Source organism: Ictidomys tridecemlineatus, chromosome 3, assembly GCF_052094955.1.
Source record: "Ictidomys tridecemlineatus isolate mIctTri1 chromosome 3, mIctTri1.hap1, whole genome shotgun sequence".
Classification (NCBI taxonomy): Eukaryota; Metazoa; Chordata; class Mammalia; order Rodentia; family Sciuridae; genus Ictidomys; species Ictidomys tridecemlineatus.
This window is the reverse complement of record NC_135479.1, coordinates 215,637,150-215,661,592: the sequence shown is the minus strand read 5'-3', so window position 1 is coordinate 215,661,592 and position 24,443 is coordinate 215,637,150. Positions and strand designations below refer to the sequence as shown.

General features: G+C 60.2%; 3 protein-coding genes across 10 annotated transcripts in view; 2 read left to right on the top strand and 1 right to left on the bottom strand.

Annotated features, from left to right (window-relative positions):
• Nucleotides 1-55: 55 nt before the first annotated feature.
• Slc19a1 (solute carrier family 19 member 1) lies at nucleotides 56-22,491 on the top strand. Of its 4 annotated transcripts, none has more exons than XM_040287143.2 (6): nucleotides 56-174; nucleotides 5,320-5,556; nucleotides 7,808-8,573; nucleotides 8,792-8,984; nucleotides 11,361-11,502; nucleotides 21,361-22,491. In XM_040287143.2, the coding sequence occupies exons 2-6, from the start codon at nucleotides 5,368-5,370 to the stop codon at nucleotides 21,625-21,627; spliced, it is 1,557 nt and encodes a 518-aa protein (XP_040143077.2). In that variant the 5' UTR covers nucleotides 56-174; nucleotides 5,320-5,367; the 3' UTR covers nucleotides 21,628-22,491. The 4 variants fall into 4 exon arrangements, with proteins under 4 accessions (XP_040143077.2, XP_021575728.2, XP_021575729.1 ...); XM_021720053.3 differs by lacking the exon at nucleotides 56-174 and adding an exon at nucleotides 195-320; XM_021720054.3 differs by lacking the exon at nucleotides 56-174 and adding an exon at nucleotides 732-865.
• On the top strand, nucleotides 16,567-21,354 carry LOC144375598 (uncharacterized). The gene is made up of 3 exons (XM_078040979.1): nucleotides 16,567-16,581; nucleotides 17,123-18,136; nucleotides 18,527-21,354. Exons 1-3 carry the CDS (start codon nucleotides 16,567-16,569, stop codon nucleotides 19,100-19,102), a joined length of 1,605 nt encoding a protein of 534 aa, XP_077897105.1. The 3' UTR covers nucleotides 19,103-21,354.
• Nucleotides 22,492-23,123: 632 nt separating the features above from the next.
• Nucleotides 23,124-24,443, bottom strand: part of Col18a1 (collagen type XVIII alpha 1 chain) — a 92,628-nt gene continuing 91,308 nt past the window's right edge. For all 5 annotated transcript variants that reach the window (XM_040287140.2, XM_040287141.2, XM_040287137.2 and 2 more), the window contains one exon: nucleotides 23,124-24,419. In XM_040287140.2, the coding sequence (XP_040143074.2) occupies nucleotides 24,212-24,419 (208 nt within the window). In that variant the 3' untranslated portion in view covers nucleotides 23,124-24,211. The remainder of the gene's footprint in view (nucleotides 24,420-24,443) is intronic.

Genomic DNA, 24,443 nt, shown 5'->3' with positions numbered 1-24,443 from the left:
AGCTTGAGCCCGCAGTCCGTCGCTGGCCAGAGCTCTGGCCCCTGGACTGGGCTTTCGGACCGACAGGGAGCGAACGTTTCTAAAGGTGCCTGAAAGAAAGCGGGCAAGAACCTTTTGTTCCCGGGTGTAGACAGAGGCCAGGAGCAGGCCCGCGGAAGGGCTTCGGTCCTCAAGGTACGGCCAGGTCCAGGGGCGGGCCCGGGGAGGGGCCTCGGTCCCCAAGGCTCAGCGGGCGCAGTAGGGGAGGGGGCGGGGAGCGGCGCCCGGGTCTGTCCAGACAGGTCCAAGACGTCGCAGCGACCAAGGCCAAGCGCCGGCGGGTAGGGGCTCCAGGGGCAGGCTCCGGCAGGTGGTCGGGGACTGCGGCAGGAAGTGGGGGCGCGGAGGCTGGTGGGCGAAGGGCAGAGGGTCGCGCGGAAGAGGTGGGGGAAGTACACGGAAAGGGCGAGGTGGCGCAGGGGGCGCAGGGCAGAGACTGGGATAGCGCCGGGGCACAGGGGCGGGCCGAGGGGGCGAGGGACCGACGTGGAGGAGGTGGGGGCGGCCGGGCCGAGAAGGAGGTGCGGAGACACAGGGCAGTTGGGGACGCGCAGCGGGGGCGCGGCTGCACGAGGAGCCGCGTGACCCCGACGCTGAGGGTGGCGACATCAGGAGAGCGCGTGCGCACAGCCGCGGGCGCGTGGGCCCTTGCCCACTCCAGGAGACGCTCCTGCGGCTGCGCGGCGCTGCACTGGCCCCGCCCCGGGGCGGGGCCAAGGGCTGGTCACGCCCGCCCGCCGTCCCGCGCTGGCGCGCGGCATCATAGGAACTGTAGTCCGCGCGTCCTCGTGCGCGGGACCCGGAGCGCCGCTGCTGCCCAGCCCAGGTACCCCCCTGCGGGGCGCGCTGCCGGGGGCGCGGGCTGGGTCTGGGGAAGGGCTGGGGTCCGTGGGGTGAGTGCGGGCCGCGGTGCGTGGTTGAGTGCGGGGGCGGGCCTGGGTCTGCGGGGTGCCAGAGTGAGTGCGGGAGCGGGCCAGGATCTGCGAAATGCCTGGAGAACCTGGATGAGGGCTGCAGACCCGGGTCTGCGGGATGTCAAGGGTCGCCGGGGGCGAGAAGGGTGTGGAGTGGGGTCTCAGTGTTTGGCGCCAAGGTTCAGGTGCTATGGGCTGCGTGCATGCGGGGCGCCCATGGTGTCCGACCCTCTGGTAACTTCGCGCCACTCCTCTTCTCCGCCTTCTCCCCGGGCCAGGAGAAACGCACGGACCCGCCTTGATGCGCGTGCCTCTGCACCTGTGCTCGTGCTCCATCTGGCGGGAGTCTGCCACCCAGTCCTCTGGCCCAGGAAAGCTCCCTGGCGCGCCTCCAGGCCTTTTGTAGATAGGGCTCAAACAACTTCCCCTTGGAGTGGCATGTTCTGGCAGGGAATAGGTGTCTCCCTGTTGGACAGGGGCCTGAGAGCCTCTCCTGAGAGGCCCTCCAACATGTCTATAACAGGAAACCGCTTCCCAGGGTCCTGTCCCAGTCTCCATGGGAAGCTCCTGGGGAGGCTGGGGGGTGGCCAGGGAATTCTTGACCATCCAGTCGTCCTGGTCCCAGGACACCAGTCAGAACCTAAACCTGCTCTGGAGTCCAGAGCTTTCTACAAGAAGCTGTTTCTCAGCACTGCCTAGTGGAGACAGGATGAAGTCCTCTCCCTGCCCCCCGGAGCCTAGATGGACCCAGCAGAATGCAGGACCCTCTGGCCCAGTAAAGCCGCCTGGGTGCTTCAGAGGCCTGTGGTCCAGATGTTTGGTTGTCTGTGCTGGGCAGCTGAGAAACCGTGCTTGCCTGTGTGGCCATGTCAGCCACAGTCAGAGGCCAGTCCTACTCAGGAAGGATGTCACTCTGCTGGGGGAGGACTTCTTGGATTGTCTCTGAACCCAGCCGTGCCACTTGCTTGCCACAAGCTCCCGTGCTGTTTCCGAGACTGTGCCTGCCTCGTGGGCTCCCCCAGCTCTCCTCCGGGAGGTGGCTCCAAGCCTGTGTGGGGAAGAGGTGTCTGAGGCTCTGCTGTGGAGGCCAGAGGACTTAGTTCGCCTGTTAGCTGACTGTGTGGGAGCTGATAGCCTCCGGTGGAGTGGAGTGGACTGGCAGGGAAAATGGGCTGTTGAGGCCCAGCCTCATTGATGAGACCTTGGCTAACCTCAGTCCTGCTCAGGGGTTGGCCTGGGGAGAGCTGTCCTGGCCTCTTGTCCTGGCCGCTAACAGGCTTGAGGGTGCCCTGCCCTGGGTTGCGAAAGACTGTGCAGATAAACAAGTGTTTGGACTTGTGGAGCTCAACATTGTCCATCAGGGGCCAGTGTTAAAAGTGTATTTCAAGTGTGGACCTGGACTTTTGACCCCTGTTCCTGTGTGACAGCCCTGGCTTCTGGGGCAGGGCTGAGCCCCTCCCCTGGCCAGTTTTCTGTCCCAGCCTGCCTCTTAGTCATGCTGTCCACTGGCCCAGTAGGTGCTGGAGTTGGCAGCCCCAGCACCGATTCTGGAAGGTTTTGGGGGTGTGCATGGGTGTGCCCCGACTCTGAGCAGTGGTGGAAGTTCAGGTGGAAGCGCAGTGCCATGCAGGGGTGATGCTAACCAGGGGCTGGGCTGTAGATGGGAACCTGGAAATGTGCGCATGCCACAAAGCCCCACCTGTGGGGACATGCTGGCCCTTTAGCAGTTATGTACTCCAAGAACAAAGATGGTGCAGGGCCCTGTCAGCCTCCTGCTTCTCCTTACAAGATGTCAGAGCCCCCCACTGTGCTGCAGAAGTGTCCCCAGATGGCAGGGAGGGGACTGGAAGGGAGGGGCAGAGCTTACAGGAGCTTACAGGAGCAGGGACAGCAGTCCTGAGACTGCTCTCTGGGTGTGGTGGGTGGCCTGTTCTGGCCCCCGTGGGACACGTTGCAGGGTGTCCTCGGCTGCACCAGGGTTTAGATGGACCTGAGGGGCGGGTCCCTGGTGAGCTCAGCCTTGTGTCACACTGACCCAAACACCCAACAGGAACCACTTAGGAGGAAAAGTTTATTTGGCTCACAGTTCAGAGGTCGGTCTGTGGTGGGCCCAGGTGAGTCAGGACATCATCGTGCGCCGGGCAGGCCGCCAGGAAGCAGGGGTGGGGAAGGGGCCACAGGGTAGCCCCCAGTGACCCTCTCCTCCAGCCCTGCCCACCTGCCTTCAGTGACCACCTGGGAGGTCCATTCAGACTTGGATGGGTCAAGAGGTCACAGCTCTCGCGATCCAGTCATCTCGTCGCCCAATACCTCTGCATTGACACCAGCTTTGGGGACGCCTCAAGTCCCTCCAGGGTTTGGGAAGTAAAAGGAGTGTGACCCCGATTCCCAGTGGACACCCAGTGAGGAACGGAGCTGCCTCCTGAGGGCTGGGCCTTCCTGGCCCCCACCCCTTCTCAGCTGTTTCCAAAGCTCCCCGGGAGGTTGGGAAGAGTGAGGCCAAGAGAGTGGACCTCAGCGTTTGTTCAGCTGAAGCCGGGCTGGCCTGGGCTTCTCCTGGGTAGCTGTGTCCTGCTGTCGGCCCTGCCCGGCTGCTTGTTTTTCTCTGGCCCTTTGAGAATGTGGGTCCTGTCCCAGGCCCTGTAACTTCCGGGGCCACTGCTGTTCTCATCATCCCCCCCCATAGAACTCTCTGGAATCCTTGCAGCTGTTTGGCCCCTGCCCTCCCGCCCTGGCAGCCCCCCAAAACAGGCCGCCGGCCCCTGCCTCTTTAGGGGTTAATCTGCCTTTCCCCTCGGCACAGAAAGGAGCACATGGGGACTCAGGACAGGATCTCGGATGGTCTTGACAAGGGCCGTGGGGTGGGGGAGCCCCAGAGTGGGTCCCTGCAAGTCACCTCACTTTCCTGGGCCTCTGTTGTGTAAAGGAGGGTCAGAGGTGTCCTCAGCTAAGCGGTGTCCCAGGTCCCAGGGTCCCAGTGCCAGGAATCGGGCCCTGAAAGCCGGTGCCACGTCTCTGGAGCTTTCTTGGCCCCTCGGGGTTCTCCCTGAGCTGAGACCCTCTGGAGGCCACTGCAGACGCTGTGCCTACCCAGGCAGAGTATCCACCCGCCTGAGTCCAAGCAGAGGAGTGGGTGGTCAGCGCGGCCAGTCCCGCCTGCCTCCCCGTGCCTCTGCCCCTGCCCCTGCCTCAGCAACGGGGGCCACCTCTGCACAGGATCCCCCACGCCGTCCTCCAGGAGGGAGGTCACCCGCAGACTGGAGCTGCGGTCACAGGGGCAGCTGGCCAGAGCCTCCTGAGCCATGTGGGAAGCCTGCAGCACCTGGCACGTGGAGGTGCGGGGGCCAGCACAAGCCACAGGGCGCTGGGGACCTGGGCGTGGAGGTGGCTCCGCCCTGTTAGTGCCTGTTCTACCCCCAGCAGTGGGTGGAGCCTTTGTCCTGGACAGCATCTGGAAGGGGAAGACACTGCTGAGCGCAGAGTCCTCACAGGTGCCCATCAAAGTGCCCGGGCTGTGCTGCGAGGCCCGCCTCTGGGAACGGCAGGCTGGATGGGCCCCCTGCAGCTGGACCTGGGTGCCTGCTGTCTGGGATGGCAGCTTCTAGCTGCTTCTCTAGGACACTGGGGCCCTGAGTGCAAGTCTAGGCCTTGGGTCTGTCTCCGTCCCTTCTTCTGCCTCGTTTTGCCCACGGCTGCCCCTGGCCCCTGCAGGGCACCTGCTTCTCCACCGCCTCCTCTCCTGCTGCAGCACCTACCCACCGCATTCCACAGTAGAGCCCCCTGGTTGTGTGGGGGACCATCCAGGGGTTCCGGCCTGTGCCCCCAGCCACCCCTGCTGACCGCCTGTGGAATGGCCCTGTGCATGCCTGGTGTCCTAGCAGAGCTGTTCCTCTCTGGCCACCTTGGATGCCACTTGAGCAGCAGCTTTTGTGGGACACTTGTGCAGTAGTCACTGCCAGTGCCAGAGCCAGCTGTCCCTAAGACCTGTCCCCTGAGACCTGTGGGTAGGGGAGCCATGTCCAGCCCAGTAGCCATGACCACACACATTGCCAGGCACTGAAAATGAATCTAGTGTGCCCCCAGACCCTGAATTTTAAACGTCATCAATCTGTTAACTAAGTGCATTTGTTTGCTTGGTTTAATCAACCTCCAGCAGTCCCCTGTGGCTGGAGCTTCTGTCTGTCTGGGAGACTTTGGGAGGTATGCTGCCCTGATGGTCCTGGGTGGGAGGGCCCAGGTGGTCCTCAGGCTGGCTGTCCAGGCCATGTGGTGGGGCCTCGGACCCTGACTGAGCCTGGGAGGAGGAGCCCTGGGAGGGGGTGCCGCAGGCTCTTGCCAGCCTGCCTGACTCTGTTCCTCTTTCCAGGTGTGTTGCCTCCAGTCCCCACCAGGGTTGAGTGTGGGCCTGGGCAGCATGGTGCCCTCTGGCCAGGTGGTGGAGAAGGAGGCGTCCAAGGAGCCTGGACCCGGCCCTGAGCCCCACTCATGGCGATGCCTGGTGTTCTACCTCTGCTTCTACGGCTTCATGTCCCAGATGCGGCCCGGGGAGAGCTTCATCACACCCTACCTCCTGGGGCCCGACAAGAACTTCACCCGGGAGCAGGCACGTGGGTGTGGGCTGGAGGGGCCGTGTTTCACAGGTGGGCAGGGGAGCCAGGGGCTCTGCATGCATGGGCAGCTGAGGCTGGAGAAGGTAGGTGGCTGTGTGAGTACCACACAGGGGCCCGGGGGCTCTGGGCGGGTCCTGGACCCCATGCTCCCCACAGTAGGCACGGTCGGAGGGAGGGGCCCATTCTTGAGGCCAGTTAGGAGGGTCTGGGGTTCTAAGAGATGAAGCACAGGTCTAAGGTGCTGCCCCCCCAACCAGGCCCCTCTTCTACCATCCGGCGGAGCCCGTGTCCAGCCACGCGGGCACCTGCCTCCAGCCAGGAGCCAGCAGGTCTCTGCCTAGAGGTTACCAAAGGGATTTCCTTTCTCTTGGCTCGGGGCCCACAGGGCCATGGAAACCCTGTAATGGGCTGACGGCAGACATGCAGCCCAGGGCCCGGCGAGGCCCAGCTGGGGTCATTTCCTCCTTGAGTTGCACGGTATGCTGTGTAGAACGGGGTCAGACAGAAGGAGCATGGAGGAGAGCCCTCAGCCCGCACACTCAGTGGTTGGCCAGAGGCTTCTCTGCTCTCCACTGGGGCCGCAGTCCAGCGTCATCATGGATAGAACAGGCGTGTGTGTGAAGCACCCTTTACAGTAAGGTGGAAAACCGTCGCAGAGATGTTCACCGGCCCTGCCTTCCTGCCCTCTCACCTTCCACACGGATTAGAGCGTAGACTGCAGAGGTCACTCCGTCCCAGTAGGCCTTGGAGTCCGCGGGGACTGTGGTCTCGGGCTTTGCCCTCTGGCCCCACAGGCCAGTCCTCTGGTCTCAGCCCTCTGGCTGCAGGGACTGAGCAGGCCAGTGCTTGCTGGGCCTGGATCCACCAGTTCACGTAAGTGGTGTCTAGTGACACCTCTTTTGGAACCTGCCTCCTGCCGTCTGACTGGGGACATTCATGTGTGTGGACTCAGGGCTGGTCCTGCTGCAGTTGAGCACAGACGGTTTCTCCAGGGCTTCTCGGTGGGGGAGGAGCTTCTGCTTTGGTGTAAGAATCTGTCAGAACCCTCAGGTTTGGGGTGCAGGGGACATTCTGGGACCCTAGGGGAGTCCTGGAAGTTCCCCGGCTGGCGTTCCCAGCTCGTGTGGCTGGACGTGCCTCCTGCAGCGTGCCACAGCCTCCTGGGTCCTGGCCTGGGGCCGTGGCCTGTCATCAGGCTCTTGAGGCAAAGAGCAAATGTCGTCCCTTAATTGAGATGAAGGCCCTGGGCCACCTTCTCCAGGCTGTCCCTCTGCCTGGCCTCCTGTGTAGGTGCTGGGTGCAGGTCTGGGCTCTGGCCCGTGGCTGGGCCTCCAGCTGCTGCCTTGCCGCCCGTCCTGTCCACTTCCCTCCTTTTTCCCTCTCACCACAGCCCCCTGCCCACCCAGATCCTGGTAACCCCCCCGCTGACCTCCTTTGTCCTGTCCTGCCCTCTGGAAGGGCTGACGTGGCTCGTCCCCCAGGTCCTGGTAACCCCCCGCTGACCTCCTTTGTCCTGCCCTGCCCTCTGGAAGGGCTGAGGTGGCTCGTCCCCCAGGTCCTGGTAACCCCCCGCTGACCTCCTTTGTCCTGTCCTGCCCTCTGGAAGGGCTGAGTTGGCTCGTCCCCCAGGTCCTGGTAACCCCCCGCTGACCTCCTTGTCCTGCCCTGCCCTCTGGAAGGACTGAGGTGGCTCGTCCCCCAGGTCCTGGTAACCCACCCGCTGACCTCCTTTGTCCTGCCCTGCCCTCTGGAAGGGCTGAGTTGGCTCGTCCCCCAGGTCCTGGTAACCCCCCGCTGACCTCCTTTGTCCTGCCCTGCCCTCTGGAAGGGCCGAGGTGGCTCAGGTGGTACCTACTGCCCACAGTGCTGTTTTTCCTGTTGTATTTAAGGTGAAACCAAATTCTGAGTCCAGGAAAAACAAGTCAGTCCAGATTCCCACTACCTAGGATGTAATGGGTCGTTTTCAGTGGTAATGGCCACTTCCTGTGGACTGCCTCCTTCTGATTGCCTGGGGTCGGCGGTTTCTTGGGCTGCAGGCTCTCCAGTCCCCAGGGCCCCTGGCATGCCTGGACAGGGTATTCCGCAGGGAGCCGTGTGGGCATTTGACTCATGGTGGCAAGGCAGCCATTGCCACAGAAAGTGGTCAGCAGGGATGACTGCGGCAGTGTGGGCCCCTGCTTAGTCACCCCTGTGCACTTAGCAGAGTGGCCAGTGGTCCTCACAGTGGCTGCTCCCTGTCCGCAGGTGACCAACGAGGTCATTCCGGTGCTGTCCTACTCCTACCTGGTGGTGCTGGTCCCGGTCTTCTTGCTCACCGACTACCTGCGCTACAAGCCCGTGCTGCTGCTGCAGGGCCTGAGCTACGTGTGCGTGTGGCTGCTGCTGCTGCTGGGCCACTCTGTGCTGCACATGCAGCTCATGGAGGTCTGCTACAGCATCACCATGGCCGCCCGCATCGCCTACTCCTCCTACATCTTCTCCCTGGTGCGCCCTGCCCGCTACCAGCGCATGGCCAGCTACTCGAGGACCGCGGTGCTGCTGGGCGTCTTCACCAGCTCTGTGCTGGGCCAGCTGCTGGTCTCCGTGGGCCAGATGTCCTTCTCCATGCTCAACTACATCTCCCTGGCCTTCCTCACCTTCAGCCTGGTCCTCGCCCTCTTCCTGAGGCGTCCCAAGCGCAGCCTCTTCTTCAACCGCAGTGCGCCTGCACGTGGAGCCTCACCCAGCGAGCTGGACCAGATGCACCCGGGCCCTGACCAGCCTGTGCGTGGGAAGCTGGGGCGTGCTCTGGGTGCCTGCAGGGACTCTTTCTTGGCGCACATGCTGTGGGACCTGGTGGGCAGTGCGCGGCGGCCACAGCTGCGCCTCTGGTCCCTTTGGTGGGTCTTCAACTCTGCTGGCTACTACCTGGTAGTCTACTACGTACACGTCCTGTGGAACAAGGTGCTCATCACCGCCAGCAGCACGCAGGTCTACAACGGCGCCGCAGACGCTGCCTCCACACTCCTGGGTACGTGGAGCCCTGTCCTCCAAGCCCTCACCCCAGCCCCCCCTTCTCGGGCCTGGCCCTCAGCATGACCAGCACTCCCACCTCTAGCCCAGCTAGCTCCCACCATTGGCCTGCTTCCCTGCCCCCCAGTGTAAGCTGCACAGCCTGTACCCCGCCCCTCCCTGGACTCCCTGTGCTCTACCTGGCCCTAGCGTGACCGTGATATCTCCTGTCCCCAGGTGCCATCACATCCTTTGCCGCGGGCTTTGTGAATATCCGCTGGGCTCTGTGGTCGAAGGTGGTCATTGCGAGCATCCTGGCCGTGCAGGCCGGGCTGGTCTTTCTCATGACCAGCACCAAGGACATCTGGCTCTGCTACGCAGCCTATGTGCTCTTCCGCGGCGCCTACCAGTTCCTTGTGCCCATCGCCACGTGAGTGGGCCGAGGGGAGGGACTAGCAGGAGGTTCTGCAGGGAGCAGCAGGTGTGCACATGGGCAGCAGGGGCGGCCTGTGGAAGACTGGCCTTGTTCACAGGTAGCTGAGGTCCACCACCTCCCTCTGGCTCCCTGCCCCAACCTGCCAGCCCCAGGACCCCTGCACTGCCCCTCACCCAGACCCTCTGGGCTCTTCTCTGAAGCTGCCAGGGCACGACCACCAGCTGAGAGGGCCCACTCTCCATGCCAGGCACTTTCTGTGTACACACCAGATGTGTGTAACACACTCACACTTCCCACACGTGCTCTGGCTCACACTGTCCACACAGGTGCTGCCTCCCTTGGCCTCCCACTCCCCTGCCCACCCTTCCCAGGGCTGCCCTGCCTCCCTCCCCACTAGGGCCGTGGGCCCCCGCACACCGGCAGCACACATGCCCTACCCTGGGAGCGCCGAGCCCGTCTTGCCCCACCTGGGGATGTGGCCTGCACCTGAACTCCCTGCCCTCGGCACCGCGAATGCTTGCTCTCTGGGTGCTGGAAGTGGGGCTCAAACCCAGGGTCCTTTCTGTCCCATCCTGACCACACTCTGGGTTGCAGACCTCCCTGGGCTGTGGCCGCTGTCCCCACGCCTGCCCCTCATGTCTCCCATGTCCCAGTCTGCCTTCTCCCTAGGAGGCCTCTTGACCCTGCCCCCAGCCTGTGGAGGCCCACAGTGTTTCTGAGGTGGGACTCACCTCTGCTGCCCGTCCACTTTGACCAGGGCACTAGGCTGGGGTGGCCATCCCAGGCTATCAGGCATGTTTGGCTGGTCATGAAGGGTGTGGGCTACGCGGGCCCCAGACAGTGTGGGAAGCACATGGGAGGAGCAGACGTCGCCGCAGGGCACAGGTGCTGCAGGGCCACACCGGGCTGTGTCCAGGTCACTCCTGTGAGGTCAGTTCCCCTGCTTCCTGTGGCCACGTGCTGAGCTGGCTTCCTGTCTGCACTTTTGCTTCCACATTCTGATGGTGGCTCACAGGTGACCAGGGGCAGGCCAGGTGAGGGCCTGAAAGGGGGTTCCGGTCAACGTTGAGAAACCCTGCAGCCTGTCTGCATGCTTGTCCTGGTGGTACCCCAGCCACGAGCCTCTGACCTGCAGGCCTTTCCTAACTCTGTTTTTACTTAAATATTTTTTAACGTTAATCTGCTTACTTTTTGGTACCGGGAATTGGACCCAGAGGTGCTTAACCTCTGACCCACATCCCCAGCCTTTTTTTATTTTTTGAGACAGGTTGCTTAGGGCCTCGCTGAGTTGCCGAGGTTGGCTTTGAACTTGGGGTCCTCCTGCCTCAGCCTCCTGAGCCCATTTGGTATCTCTGACGCCCTCTGCTGGGTTCCACTGTGGTGGGGTGCTCACCCTGGCTTGGGCAGCCCCCCAGCTGACCTGCAATCCCACCTGCTCTCATGGGCTGCAGCTCCTGTGCGCAGTTCTCCTCTGCGAGGTGCTCTGGGTTCTCTTCCTGACCCCAGCGTCCCCTGTCCATCGGCTCTTGGTCATTCTTTCTCAAAGGTTCTTAGGCATTTTTAATTGAGGGGATTCTAGAACACTTTTGTCCAGTCTTTCTTTCAAGGAACATGTTCTGGGGAATCCATCAGAACTGCACTCAGATGTCCCTTTCCTGGGGGCACCAGAGGCCTGGAGGACGTCACTGCCCCTCGTCCCCCGCTTTCCCTGTCTCCTGTCCTCACTCCCTGCCTGTCTTCCAGAGAGACCTCCACTGTGCACGTTTCCCGCCCCTGTTCTCGGGAGGACCTCCCGAGCACGTTGTCCCAGGTTCTGTGGGATCTTCCTGCACCTGCACTTGTGCTTCTTGGTGCCTGTCCTACTAGGTCGAGGATGTGGCTGTGTGGCCGTGAGGGGCCCGCACTCTGCTCCTGAGCTGGGAGAGCGCCCCAGCTGGGTCTGCCTGGCTGCTGGCTGCTGGTGGGTGGGCATGTGCCTGAAGGAGGGTGGGGCTGGGGGTGCTGTGCTCCTGGGAGCTGTCCGGTGGCTGTGGGCAGGGCTAGAGGGTACCAGAGACTGTACCTGTTGAGCCTCACTGTGCACCTAGGGGCGAGACTGAGAGCCACCCTGTGCGTCTTGGGTGGTCCTGTGTCTGTGACAGGGCCAGGGGCAGAGGTGGGGGAGTCTGGGAACAGGCATCTGGGACGGGGCTTTGTGGGGCAGGGCCTGTGGGCAGGCAGGGCCAGGCTTTTGGTTGCCTATGTGGGTGGGGTTGTGTCTGGGATCCACATTCCCTCCCTCCCACCACGCTGCCTCTGGAGCTCCTCTGGACCCTCCCTGAGGTCTTGCTTCCCGTCCTCTGCAGCTGTCTGACCTGCTCTTCTGCCCAGTTTTCAGATCGCATCCTCTCTGTCCAAAGAGCTCTGTGCCCTGGTCTTCGGGGTCAACACGTTCCTCGCCACCATTCTCAAGACCACCATCACGCTCATCGTGTCTGACAAGCGGGGCCTGGGCCTCTCGGTGCACTGCCAGGTGAACCCCATTTCACACGGTCCTTTTCGGGAGGGAAGCCATGGTGGGGTCTTGGGAGAGCCTCCTGGTGCCCGCAGGCCCACTGCCTGGGGTGTGCAGAGGGTGGATCATGCTCCTGCCAGAATGAAGAGGTGGGCTGGGGCTCCCTTCTCCAGAGAGCCACTGTGCCCTGCTGAGGATGAGGGAGTCGCTGTGTGGCCTGCGAGCACCGGCCCCTTGGTGCCTCTTCTCTCCCCTCCCTGGGTGGGAGGTGCTGGGCCAGGGGAGGCTGGCCCATCCGTTTTTCCTTCTGTAGTTCTACTGTGGGCTGAGTCTGAAGGCGTCTCATTTAGCCCCAACTTCCCCAGCGTCCTCTGAATGGGTTATAGTTGTACATGAGCCTGCGGCCCCCAGAGTGAAGTTGTGCCTAAGTGTGAGTTAGGCCAAGGTCCGTGCCGGAGCCCGCGTGGGTCCTCTGCTCAGCGTGGGGCGTTGAGACTTGACCTTCCTCCACGAAGTGCTTTACGCCTTTGCAGAAGTCCTTTTCTGGATCTTTATTCCACCCTGAGCTGTGTGCTAACTTTCCACCACACCACACTGTCTTGGTTACAGAGCTTAATTGTAGGTTTTGAAGTTGGTCAGACTGATTTCTCCAATTTTATCTTTTTTAAAAAATTTTCCTACTATTATCGCTCTTCGTATTTCTGTGTACCTTTTAGAGTACTGTCTTTACAAAAATTCTCGTTTTTTTTTAAAGAGAGTGAGAGAGAGAGAGAATTTTTTAATGTTTTCCATTTCTTGGCGGACACAACATCGTTGCTTATATGTGGTGCTGAGGATCGAACCCGGGCCGCACGCATGCCAGGCGAGCGCGCTACCGCTTGAGCCACATCCCCAGGCCTACAAAAATTCTTTTTGGGATTTTATTAGGAATTGCACTAAGCAAACATCAGTTTGGGGAAAGTTGACATTTATTGTCTTTCTGTCCATGAAGATGGTATGCCTCTCCATCTATTTAATAATTTTTGATTTCCTTAACCATTTTAGTTTATAACATTGAAGTATTAAGGACTGAACATGTTAAATTTATACTTTAAGTTTTTCATCTTGGGGGGCACAATTGTAAATGAAACTATATCTAACGTTTTTTTAAATATTTGTTTTTTTAGTTGTATTGAATTCAGTCCCTTTATTTTGTGTATTTTAATGTGGTGCTCTCGTGTGCTAGGCAAGCGCTCTACTGCTGAGCCTCAGCGCCAGCCCAATATTTAACATTTACTGTCTCCCTTACCATATTGGGGCTGTTGTCATACCACAGACTGGGTGCATTAAAGATGAGAAATTTATTTTCTCAGTTTTGGAGGTTAGAAGTCCAGTGTCTCAGGGCTGGTCCTCAGAGGCCTCTCCCCTTGGCCTGGTGCCTTCTCACTGTGACCTCATGTGGCCTTTTATCTGTGTGGGTATCCGTGGTGTCTGTCGTCTCCTAAGGGACCCAGTCATACAGGACCAGGACGACCATCAGGGCTCATTGGGCATGAGTCACCTCTAAAAGCCCTTTGTCCAGGTGGAGGCTTCAGGGGCTTGGTGTCAGCTGTGAATTTGGAAAGAAGGGACACAGTTCAGTCATAACAGTGAGTCGCGTTCCTGAGGGTCTATAGACCTGTGAAGATGTGTCCCCTGTGCACCCTGCAGTCCTGCTGAGTCCCTTTCTCCTTTCCTGAGGGTCTGTAGACCTGTGTAGGTGTGGAGTGTCCACTGTGCACCCTGCAGTCCTGCTGAGTCCCTTTCTCCTTTCCTGAGGGTCTGCAGATCTGTGAAGGTGTGGAGTGTCCACTGTGCACCCTGCAGTCCTGCTGAGTCCCTTTCTCCTTTCCTGAGGGTCTACAGATCTGTGAAGGTGTGGAGTGTCCACTGTGCACCCTGCAGTCCTGCTGAGTCCCTTTCTCCTTTCCTGAGGGTCTGCAGATCTGTGAAGGTGTGGAGTGTCCACTGTGCACCCTGCAGTCCTGCTGAGTCCCTTTCTCCTTTCCTGAGGGTCTGCAGATCTGTGAAGGTGTGGTGTGTCCACTGTGCACCCTGCAGTCCTGCTGAGTCCCTTTCTCCTTTCCTGAGGGTCTGCAGATCTGTGAAGGTGTGGAGTGTCCACTGTGCACCCTGCAGTCCTGCTGAGTCCCTTTCTCCTTTCCTGAGGGTCTGTAGATCTGTGAAGGTGTGGTGTGTCCACTGTGCACCCTGCAGTCCTGCTGAGTCCCTTTCTCCTTTCCTGAGGGTCTGTAGATCTGTGAAGGTGTGGTGTGTCCACTGTGCACCCTGCAGTCCTGCTGAGTCCCTTTCTCCTTTCCTGAGGGTCTACAGATCTGTGAAGGTGTGGAGTGTCCACTGTGCACCCTGCAGTCCTGCTGAGTCCCTTTCTCCTTTCCTGAGGGTCTGCAGATCTGTGAAGGTGTGGAGTGTCCACTGTGCACCCTGCAGTCCTGCTGAGTCCCTTTCTCCTTTCCTGAGGGTCTGCAGATCTGTGAAGGTGTGGTGTGTCCACTGTGCACCCTGCAGTCCTGCTGAGTCTCTTTCTCCTTTCCTGAGGGTCTGTAGATCTGTGAAGGTGTGGAGTGTCCACTGTGCACCCTGCAGTCCTGCTGAGTCCCTTTCTCCTTTCCTGAGGGTCTACAGATCTGTGAAGGTGTGGTGTGTCCACTGTGCACCCTGCAGTCCTGCTGAGTCCCTTTCTCCTTTCCTGAGGGTCTGTAGACCTGTGTAGGTGTGGTGTGTCCACTGTGCACCCTGCAGTCCTGCTGAGTCCCTTTCTCCTTTCCTGAGGGTCTACAGATCTGTGAAGGTGTGGTGTGTCCACTGTGCACCCTGCAGTCCTGCTGAGTCCCTTTCTCCTTTCCTGAGGGTCTGCAGATCTGTGAAGGTGTGGAGTGTCCACTGTGCACCCTGCAGTCCTGCTGAGTCCCTTTCTCCTTTCCTGAGGGTCTGCAGATCTGTGAAGGTGTGGAGTGTCCACTGTGCACCCTGCAGTCCTGCTGAGTCCCTTTCTCCTTTCCTGAGGGTCTGCAGATCTGTGAAGGTGTGGTGTGTCCACTGTGCACCCTGCAGTCCTGCTGAGTCCCTTTCTCCTTTCCTGAGGGTCTGTAGATCTGTGAAGGTGTGGAGTGTCCACTGTGCACCCTGCAGTCCTGCTGAGTCCCTTTCTCCTTTCCTGAGGGTCTGTAGATCTGTGAAGGTGTGGAGTGTCCACTGTGTACCCTGCAGTCCTGCTGAGTCCCTTTCTCCTTTCCTGAGGGTCTGCAGATCTGTGAAGGTGTGGAGTGTCCACTGTGCACCCTGCAGTCCTGCTGAGTCCCTTTCTCCTTTCCTGAGGGTCTGTAGATGTGTGAAGGTGTGGTGTGTCCACTGTCCACCCTGCAGTCCTGCTGAGTCCCTTTCTCCTTTCCTGAGGGTCTGTAGACCTGTGTAGGTGTAGTGTGTCCACTGTGCACCCTGCAGTCCTGCTGAGTCCCTTTCTCCTTTCCTGAGGGTCTACAGATCTGTGAAGGTGTGGAGTGTCCACTGTGCACCCTGCAGTCCTGCTGAGTCCCTTTCTCCTTTCCTGAGGGTCTGTAGATCTGTGAAGGTGTGGTGTGTCCACTGTGCACCCTGCAGTCCTGCTGAGTCCCTTTCTCCTTTCCTGAGGGTCTACAGATCTGTGAAGGTGTGGAGTGTCCACTGTGCACCCTGCAGTCCTGCTGAGTCCCTTTCTCCTTTCCTGAGGGTCTGTAGATCTGTGAAGGTGTGGAGTGTCCACTGTGCACCCTGCAGTCCTGCTGAGTCCCTTTCTCCTTTCCTAAGGGTCTACAGATCTGTGAAGGTGTGGAGTGTCCACTGTGCACCCTGCAGTCCTGCTGAGTCCCTTTCTCCTTTCCTGAGGGTCTGCAGATCTGTGTAGGTGTGGTGTGTCCACTGTGCACCCTGCAGTCCTGCTGAGTCCCTTTCTCCTTTCCTGAGGGTCTGCAGATCTGTGAAGGTGTGGTGTGTCCACTGTGCACCCTGCAGTCCTGCTGAGTCCCTTTCTCCTTTCCTGAGGGTCTGCAGATCTGTGAAGGTGTGGAGTGTCCACTGTCTACCCTGCAGTCCTGCTGAGTCCCTTTCTCCTTTCCTGAGGGTCTGCAGATCTGTGAAGGTGTGGAGTGTCCACTGTGCACCCTGCAGTCCTGCTGAGTCCCTTTCTCCTTTCCTGAGGGTCTACAGATCTGTGAAGGTGTGGAGTGTCCACTGTGCACCCTGCAGTCCTGCTGAGTCCCTTTCTCCTTTCCTGAGGGTCTGCAGATCTGTGAAGGTGTGGTGTGTCCACTGTGCACCCTGCAGTCCTGCTGAGTCCCTTTCTCCTTTCCTGAGGGTCTGCAGATCTGTGAAGGTGTGGTGTGTCCACTGTGCACCCTGCAGTCCTGCTGAGTCCCTTTCTCCTTTCCTGAGGGTCTGCAGATCTGTGAAGGTGTGGAGTGTCCACTGTGCACCCTGCAGTCCTGCTGAGTCCCTTTCTCCTTTCCTGAGGGTCTGCAGATCTGTGAAGGTGTGGAGTGTCCACTGTGCACCCTGCAGTCCTGCTGAGTCCCTTTCTCCTTTCCTGAGGGTCTGCAGATCTGTGAAGGTGTGGTGTGTCCACTGTGCACCCTGCAGTCCTGCTGAGTCCCTTTCTCCTTTCCTGAGGGTCTGTAGATCTGTGAAGGTGTGGAGTGTCCACTGTGCACCCTGCAGTCCTGCTGAGTCCCTTTCTCCTTTCCTGAGGGTCTGTAGATCTGTGAAGGTGTGGAGTGTCCACTGTGTACCCTGCAGTCCTGCTGAGTCCCTTTCTCCTTTCCTAAGGGTCTACAGATCTGTGAAGGTGTGGAGTGTCCACTGTGCACCCTGCAGTCCTGCTGAGTCCCTTTCTCCTTTCCTGAGGGTCTACAGATCTGTGAAGGTGTGGAGTGTCCACTGTGCACCCTGCAGTCCTGCTGAGTCCCTTTCTCCTTTCCTGAGGGTCTGCAGATCTGTGAAGGTGTGGAGTGTCCACTGTGCACCCTGCAGTCCTGCTGAGTCCCTTTCTCCTTTCCTGAGGGTCTGTAGATGTGTGAAGGTGTGGTGTGTCCACTGTCCACCCTGCAGTCCTGCTGAGTCCCTTTCTCCTTTCCTGAGGGTCTGTAGACCTGTGTAGGTGTAGTGTGTCCACTGTGCACCCTGCAGTCCTGCTGAGTCCCTTTCTCCTTTCCTGAGGGTCTACAGATCTGTGAAGGTGTGGAGTGTCCACTGTGCACCCTGCAGTCCTGCTGAGTCCCTTTCTCCTTTCCTGAGGGTCTGTAGATCTGTGAAGGTGTGGTGTGTCCACTGTGCACCCTGCAGTCCTGCTGAGTCCCTTTCTCCTTTCCTGAGGGTCTACAGATCTGTGAAGGTGTGGAGTGTCCACTGTGCACCCTGCAGTCCTGCTGAGTCCCTTTCTCCTTTCCTGAGGGTCTGTAGATCTGTGAAGGTGTGGAGTGTCCACTGTGCACCCTGCAGTCCTGCTGAGTCCCTTTCTCCTTTCCTAAGGGTCTACAGATCTGTGAAGGTGTGGAGTGTCCACTGTGCACCCTGCAGTCCTGCTGAGTCCCTTTCTCCTTTCCTGAGGGTCTGCAGATCTGTGTAGGTGTGGTGTGTCCACTGTGCACCCTGCAGTCCTGCTGAGTCCCTTTCTCCTTTCCTGAGGGTCTGCAGATCTGTGAAGGTGTGGTGTGTCCACTGTGCACCCTGCAGTCCTGCTGAGTCCCTTTCTCCTTTCCTGAGGGTCTGCAGATCTGTGAAGGTGTGGAGTGTCCACTGTGCACCCTGTAGTCCTGCTGAGTCCCTTTCTCCTTTCCTGAGGGTCTACAGATCTGTGAAGGTGTGGAGTGTCCACTGTGCACCCTGCAGTCCTGCTGAGTCCCTTTCTCCTTTCCTGAGGGTCTGCAGATCTGTGAAGGTGTGGTGTGTCCACTGTGCACCCTGCAGTCCTGCTGAGTCCCTTTCTCCTTTCCTGAGGGTCTGTAGATCTGTGAAGGTGTGGTGTGTCCACTGTGCACCCTGCAGTCCTGCTGAGTCCCTTTCTCCTTTCCTGAGGGTCTGTAGATCTGTGAAGGTGTGGTGTGTCCACTGTGCACCCTGCAGTCCTGCTGAGTCCCTTTCTCCTTTCCTGAGGGTCTGCAGATCTGTGAAGGTGTGGTGTGTCCACTGTGCACCCTGTAGTCCTGCTGAGTCCCTTTCTCCTTTCCTGAGGGTCTGCAGATCTGTGAAGGTGTGGTGTGTCCACTGTGCACCCTGCAGTCCTGCTGAGTCCCTTTCTACTTTCCTGAGGGTCTGCAGATCTGTGAAGGTGTGGAGTGTCCACTGTCTACCCTGCAGTCCTGCTGAGTCCCTTTCTCCTTTCCTGAGGGTCTGTAGATCTGTGAAGGTGTGGTGTGTCCACTGTGCACCCTGCAGTCCTGCTGAGTCCCTTTCTCCTTTCCTGAGGGTCTGCAGATCTGTGAAGGTGTGGTGTGTCCACTGTGCACCCTGTAGTCCTGCTGAGTCCCTTTCTCCTTTCCTGAGGGTCTGCAGATCTGTGAAGGTGTGGTGTGTCCACTGTGCACCCTGCAGTCCTGCTGAGTCCCTTTCTCCTTTCCTGAGGGTCTACAGATCTGTGAAGGTGTGGTGTGTCCACTGTGCACCCTGCAGTCCTGCTGAGTCCCTTTCTCCTTTCCTGAGGGTCTGTAGACCTGTGTAGGTGTGGAGTGTCCACTGTGCACCCTGCAGTCCTGCTGAGTCCCTTTCTCCTTTCCTGAGGGTCTGTAGACCTGTGTAGGTGTAGTGTGTCCACTGTGCACCCTGCAGTCCTGCTGAGTCCCTTTCTCCTTTCCTGAGGGTCTGTAGATCTGTGAAGGTGTGGAGTGTCCACTGTGCACCCTGCAGTCCTGCTGAGTCCCTTTCTCCTTTCCTAAGGGTCTACAGATCTGTGAAGGTGTGGTGTGTCCACTGTGCACCCTGCAGTCCTGCTGAGTCCCTTTCTCCTTTCCTGAGGGTCTGCAGATCTGTGAAGGTGTGGAGTGTCCACTGTCTACCCTGCAGTCCTGCTGAGTCCCTTTCTCCTTTCCTGAGGGTCTGCAGATCTGTGAAGGTGTGGAGTGTCCACTGTGCACCCTGCAGTCCTGCTGAGTCCCTTTCTCCTTTCCTGAGGGTCTGCAGATCTGTGAAGGTGTGGTGTGTCCACTGTGCACCCTGCAGTCCTGCTGAGTCCCTTTCTCCTTTCCTGAGGGTCTGCAGATCTGTGAAGGTGTGGAGTGTCCACTGTCTACCCTGCAGTCCTGCTGAGTCCCTTTCTCCTTTCCTGAGGGTCTGCAGATCTGTGAAGGTGTGGAGTGTCCACTGTGCACCCTGCAGTCCTGCTGAGTCCCTTTCTCCTTTCCTGAGGGTCTGCAGATCTGTGAAGGTGTGGAGTGTCCACTGTCTACCCTGCAGTCCTGCTGAGTCCCTTTCTCCTTTCCTGAGGGTCTACAGATCTGTGAAGGTGTGGTGTGTCCACTGTCCGCCCTGCAGTTTTGCTGAGTCCCTTTGTCCTTTTCTGGTTGCTTTAGACTTGTTCTCTCTTAGGTTTTGGAGACCTCCTCTTGACTAGTGAGCATTTCACAGTTGTCCCTTAGTTTCCCAGTGTCGTCTTTCTGTTGTTAGCTTTTTCTTATTCTCTGTTGGTCCGAGAACACATACTCTGTGATTTGAGAGTTTCTGAATCTGTTGAGCAGAACTTTGCCTTGATGTGTGCTTTGCTGTTGCCTGAGAAGAATGTGGACCTGCATGCCGTCTCCTGGCTGACGTGTTGACCTCTTCTCCGCCCTTTAGGACCTTGCTCTGTTGTTGGTGAGAGGGCTGCAGAACTCTCCCGAAGAACTGTGGCTCTGCTTGGCCCTCCTTCCGTTCCTCCCGTGTTTGTGGCTCTCTAGTGTGCTGCACATGCCCGTGGCAGGGCCTGCGACTGTACTTTCCATCGCTACATCTGTGGCTGCTGTCTCTCTGAAGTCAGCCTGTCCTCAGGCCAGCCCCCCTGCTTCCCAGCATGCGCGGGCATGAGGCAGGCTCTCCCCTCACTTCTGGCCTGCCCTGTACGCTACCTGAGTGAACTTATTGCAGACAGCGGGGAGCTGAGTCCTGTTTTAAATCTGTCCGTGCAGTCTCTGCCCTGGGCTTGGTGTGTTTGGGCCATTTATATTTAATGTAGTACTTTACCTATTAGGGATCAAGTCCAGCAGCCCAGTGTTCATTCTGCCTTTTTCCTGCTTTCAGCTTCTCTTTTCTTTTTGAGACTTCTGATGTGTTACTTGCACCTTTTTTAGAACTTGGACCTTTATCTCTGGGAGTGTGTTTGGTGGCTTTGTTGGTTGCTGGTGTCACGTTGTGGCAGGGGAAGCCTTGGTGTGGGGCCTCCCTGCTCGTGGTGCGCTTGTCCACAGCCCGAGGCCCGCTGCGCCCTGCGGTGTCCACTCTGTCCTGCCTGCTGTCTCTCCTCCCTTCTGTCTTCCCCTGTCTGTTTAGACAACTTCTGCCATGGTCTGCGAGAGGCCTGCTGGTCATCTGAGTCTGACCTGGTTTCTCTTCTGGTCCTGTGGCCTCTCCTGCTGCTCTGCCAAGGCCATCTGCCTCTCTGTTGGTCTCCAGTGCGTGTCTGGCTGCCCGTGGGGCTGTTCACGGTGTCTGCTTGGAAGGCCGTCGCAGACTGCAGCACCGCAGTCGGCTGGCCTCCAGGGGCCCTCGGGGCGGAGGCCTGGCGGCTGTGCGAGCTGCGAGTGGGGCCTGGCTCCATGGCAGCTCCCGCAGAAGCCGTGGGGCTTGCAGCTGGCACAGCTAGGCCCTGTGGCACCAGGGCCCCCCACTGCCTGGTGCTGGGAGCCCCTGCTCCCCACAGTCCCTTGAAGCCCTGGGGGCGGTGTCTCTCCTCGGGGTCTCTGATGCCCCCCAGTGTAGAGGGGCATGGGTGCCCTCTCTCCACCCGCTGGGGTGAGTCCAGACCCCTGTGTGGCCACTGCCGACTCTTGGGGTCGTCACACCCACTCTGGGCCCCCCCTTAACCTCGTGTGGGCAGGTGGCCGGCAGGAGCAGAGGCTCTTCGGGAGTGTCCCCGTTGCTGGCTGCCCCTCCTGGTCCTTCGGTCCGTCTTTCCCCATCAGTCAGCATCTTGAGGTGGCTGCTTCTACAGTTCCGAATGCGCGAGGCAGAGAAACCCGCGGCCTGCCATCACGTGGCGGAGGCTGGTGGTGGGCTCCTTCCCCACCCGTCCACCTCCATGCTCTGACGGTCCGAGGAGTCCTGGGGTTTGGGGACAGGGACAGGGAGAGGTGACCTCTGGGGAGCCGAGTTCTCACCGACTCTTTTAGTAGTGCCCGCCCGAGAGGGCGCTGGAGCCCCGCCTGCTGGTGCCGAGAGCCCTCTGCCTCCTAGACCCCAGTGCCTGGGTCAGGGTCTGGTCCCTGCCTGGTGTCCCAGGGGCGAGGAGAGACTTCTGCAGCTGGCCTGGCTCTTCCCAGTTGCTGCTGTGCAGCTCCTGCCTCTGAGCTGCAGCGGGGCCTGCCGAGGGAGCAGCGGGCCTCCTGCTGCCCTGGACACCCCTGGACTGGCTCTGCTGAGGGAAAGCCTGCGTCGCAGTGTTTCCCGAGGTCTCGGGGTAGCTCTGGGGAGCAGCCCATGGAGGCCACGCCTGGGCAGGACACACCAGCGGCTCCTGGGGAGAGGTGGCAGGAGCACTCTGAGGACTCACCAGTGGGCAGTGGGCTCCTGTGACCGCTGCAGCCCGAGTGTGGGTTCTGGAGCGGCCCTGGCAGGCGCCCCGACGGGGCTGCGAGGCCTGCGCGGGGCCTGCACCCTCACCCACCCTCTCTGCTCTAGTTCCTCATCTACTGTGTGTACTTCCTGGTGCTGTCTGTCATCTTCTTCTTGGGAGCCGGGCTGGACGGTCTGCGGCACTGCCAGCGGGACTGCCACCAGCCCCTGCCCCTGGCACAGGAGCTGAGGAGCCCCTCCGAGGAGAAGCCCGTGCGGCTGCCGAGTGTGGAACAGGGCCTGGGCGGCCTTCAGCCCTCGGCCCCACCACTGCCCCTGGAGGACAGCACAGAAGATGGCCCTGGGACCTGGGGGCCTGTGGCCAAGGCCTGACACGGCCTGTCCTCCCCAGCAGGTTCCACACTGTCCTGACGGCCGGCCTGACGGGCCCACGAGCCCCAGCACCGTCAGACTCCCACGGCGGAGGCGGGCCTTGTGTGGGTGCCCCCTTGCAGTGCCTGGCGGGGGTGCCTCCTCGGGCCTTAGCACTGGCGGCCTCGGACCCCACCCCTCAGCCCTGCTTCGCTCTGGTGGTGGCCAGAGTGTGCCAGGGACACCAGGGCAGCTGCCTGGATGTGGCCCACACCTCGGGCGACTGGCCTGGGCTGGGCTTGCTGGCTGAGGGGCCCGTGGAGGGCTCCCCGGGGTCTTCCAGGCCTCCCTGCCTGCACCCCTGGGGAGGCTAGAGGCAGATGCTGTGTCCCCAGGGGCTGGCATGCTGGCCCCACGGGCCTGGGGCTCTCATTTACTGTGACGCTTCCCGACACCCTAGGTGCTTGCGTTTTGGACGATGCTGTTTTTATATCTGTAAAATGAGGAACCTTGGCTTCTCCGTCGTGTGCGGGAAGCTGGTCTCAGGGGTGTGACAGAAAACCCATCAGATGGAGTGGTGGCTTGGGGCCCTCAGAGCCAGTCCTTCCCACCAAGGCTTCAGCCCAGGGTCTCTCCTCTGTTCCCGGAGTGACCTGAGAGAAGGGCGGCTTGGAGCTGGTCAGACGCTTTGGACAGCCAGAGAGGACTATGGACAGGCCACCTGGATGTGAGCTGGGCTTGTGGGAGCAGCAGGGCCTTCCCGAGAGGTCTGCCTTCCTGGGGACGTCTGCGTGCCAGTGGCCTCCAGGTCCGAGCCGGTTGTGTGTCCCTCTGTGACAGGAGGGTCTTTTGTGAACACTTTACCCAAATAAACCTGGAACCTGAGTGTGAGGGTGCTGACCCCAGGCCCTGGCAGCCAGGGACCCACCAAGGCCAACAGGTTAAGTGGGCACCTTGGGGGTGCAGGGTCCAGGGGGTGGCACGTGAGGGTGTTCAGGGCAGTGGGCCCAGGCAAATCCACAGGAAGGGCAGCCCTGTGCCACAGGCCAGGCTGTGGAGGGACGGAGCGTGACAGCCCGTGGCCCTGTGCTGGGCCACTGCAGCCATGCAGGCTCCGTGGGCACCCACAAAGGAGCCCCATCCTGTAGCTCGCCGCTGCACTTGGCCACACAGGCTGCGAGCACTGGAGTTTCTCTGCCGCTCCTGGCACCCTGCCGGCTGCCAGGGCAGGGACAGTGTTTCTGGGGCACAGGCTAGACCCCTGGGGGTCTGCCAGGACCCAGCGCTTGAGTCCACAGACCTGGGGCGTGGTTTTGGGGTCAGCCTGAGCACTGCTGTCAGGGGGCCCCACCAGCAAAGGTCCCGCAGTGTGTGTTGCGTCTGCACACCAGATGCCTCTTCACGTGCTCTGACACCCAAGCACGCTGTGTGTGCCTGCAAGGGGACCCCCAGGGACAGAGGGCTCACTCTGCGGGCTCTGCCCTTCTCACATGGGAAAACTGCTCACAAACATGGTCTCCGTGGAAGGTCATTTTATTTGGTGCCTATTTGAAATGGCTTCGAAACACACAGGTACAGAACCAGCCCCCCAGTTTTCTCTCAGTCCTCAGACAGCAGATCCCGAGGTAGGGGTGTGTTGGCACTGTGGCTGTGGGCAGCCCAGCGTGGCCCTGAGCACACACACGGCCACCTTCTGGACATCCGAGCAAAGCGGAGCACTGGGACAGGAGGCGCCACAGCCTGACTTGTGAGCCCCACAAAACTCCCGCTTCGACTTGGCTGGGGTCAAGTTCCGATCAGATCTGGTGTGGTCTTGGGTCACCTGGGAGGCCAGCCAGGGAGAGGCCTGGAGGACCCCACGTCGGCCGGCTCTGGGGAAAGCCGCAGACACACCAGGTCCGGCCACACTCCTGGCCCTGCACAGTGTTGAGGAACATGGCCAGCCTGGGGTGGCCGTGGGCCCTGAGCCTGGACTCTGCTCCAGTGGGGGCACTGTGGTTGCTGTAGAGTGCAGGAAGCCGAGGAGAGCTGGCCCTTGCCCTGTGCCTGGCCGTCCTGTTCACCACCTGAGCAAGCCCATGCCTGTCTGCCTCTGGCACAGCCTGAGTGGGAGGGGAGGGCCGCAGGTGCCCTGCAGACCAGGTGTCGGCACCCAACCTCTTGCTGGTCTGCAGTGGGAGTGGGTCCTGTGCACAGCCAAGGTGGAGGCAGGAGAGGGTCTGCCTGCCAGAGTGGCAGGGGGCCCTTCCCGGCACCCGGGAGCTCAGGAGCCTGCAGGTGGGGTAAGCACAGGTCTGGGCGGGAAGTCCTGCGTCAGCCTCTTGCTGAAATCCAGCTGAGGTCTGATCTGGGCCTCTTAGAGCAGGGGCCATGACAGACTGGCCAGCACAGGCCATCGGGAAGAGGCCGGAAGCCTTGGCACGGGCTTCCTCTTGTGAACTTTTAGAAAACTACTCTTTGGCTTCCTTTTATTTCTGGAGGATTACATGAAATGTGGACTGTGTAGGCATGTCCCAGCCAGGTCCTGGGGACTGGCTAGGTGCTCCATGCCTGTGCCCATCCTGAGAGCCCCGCTCCATGCACGTCCGAGCCAGCAGAGGCCCTATTAGGAGGAGGTCATGAAACTGTTCTCGATGCAGAGGACCACGTGGGCGTGGCGGCAGCTTGTGGCTTCCTGTTCCAGCAGTCTGCCCGCCAGCAGTGGGGATGCCTGGCCCATGGCTCCGGTGGCCTCTGTCCGCCAGGCCTCACAGTAGCTCTCGGTCAGCCTGCGCCCACTGGGGTCTGAGCCATGCCATACACTCTTCTGGGGCCTGCAAGATGCACCTGGCTGTCAG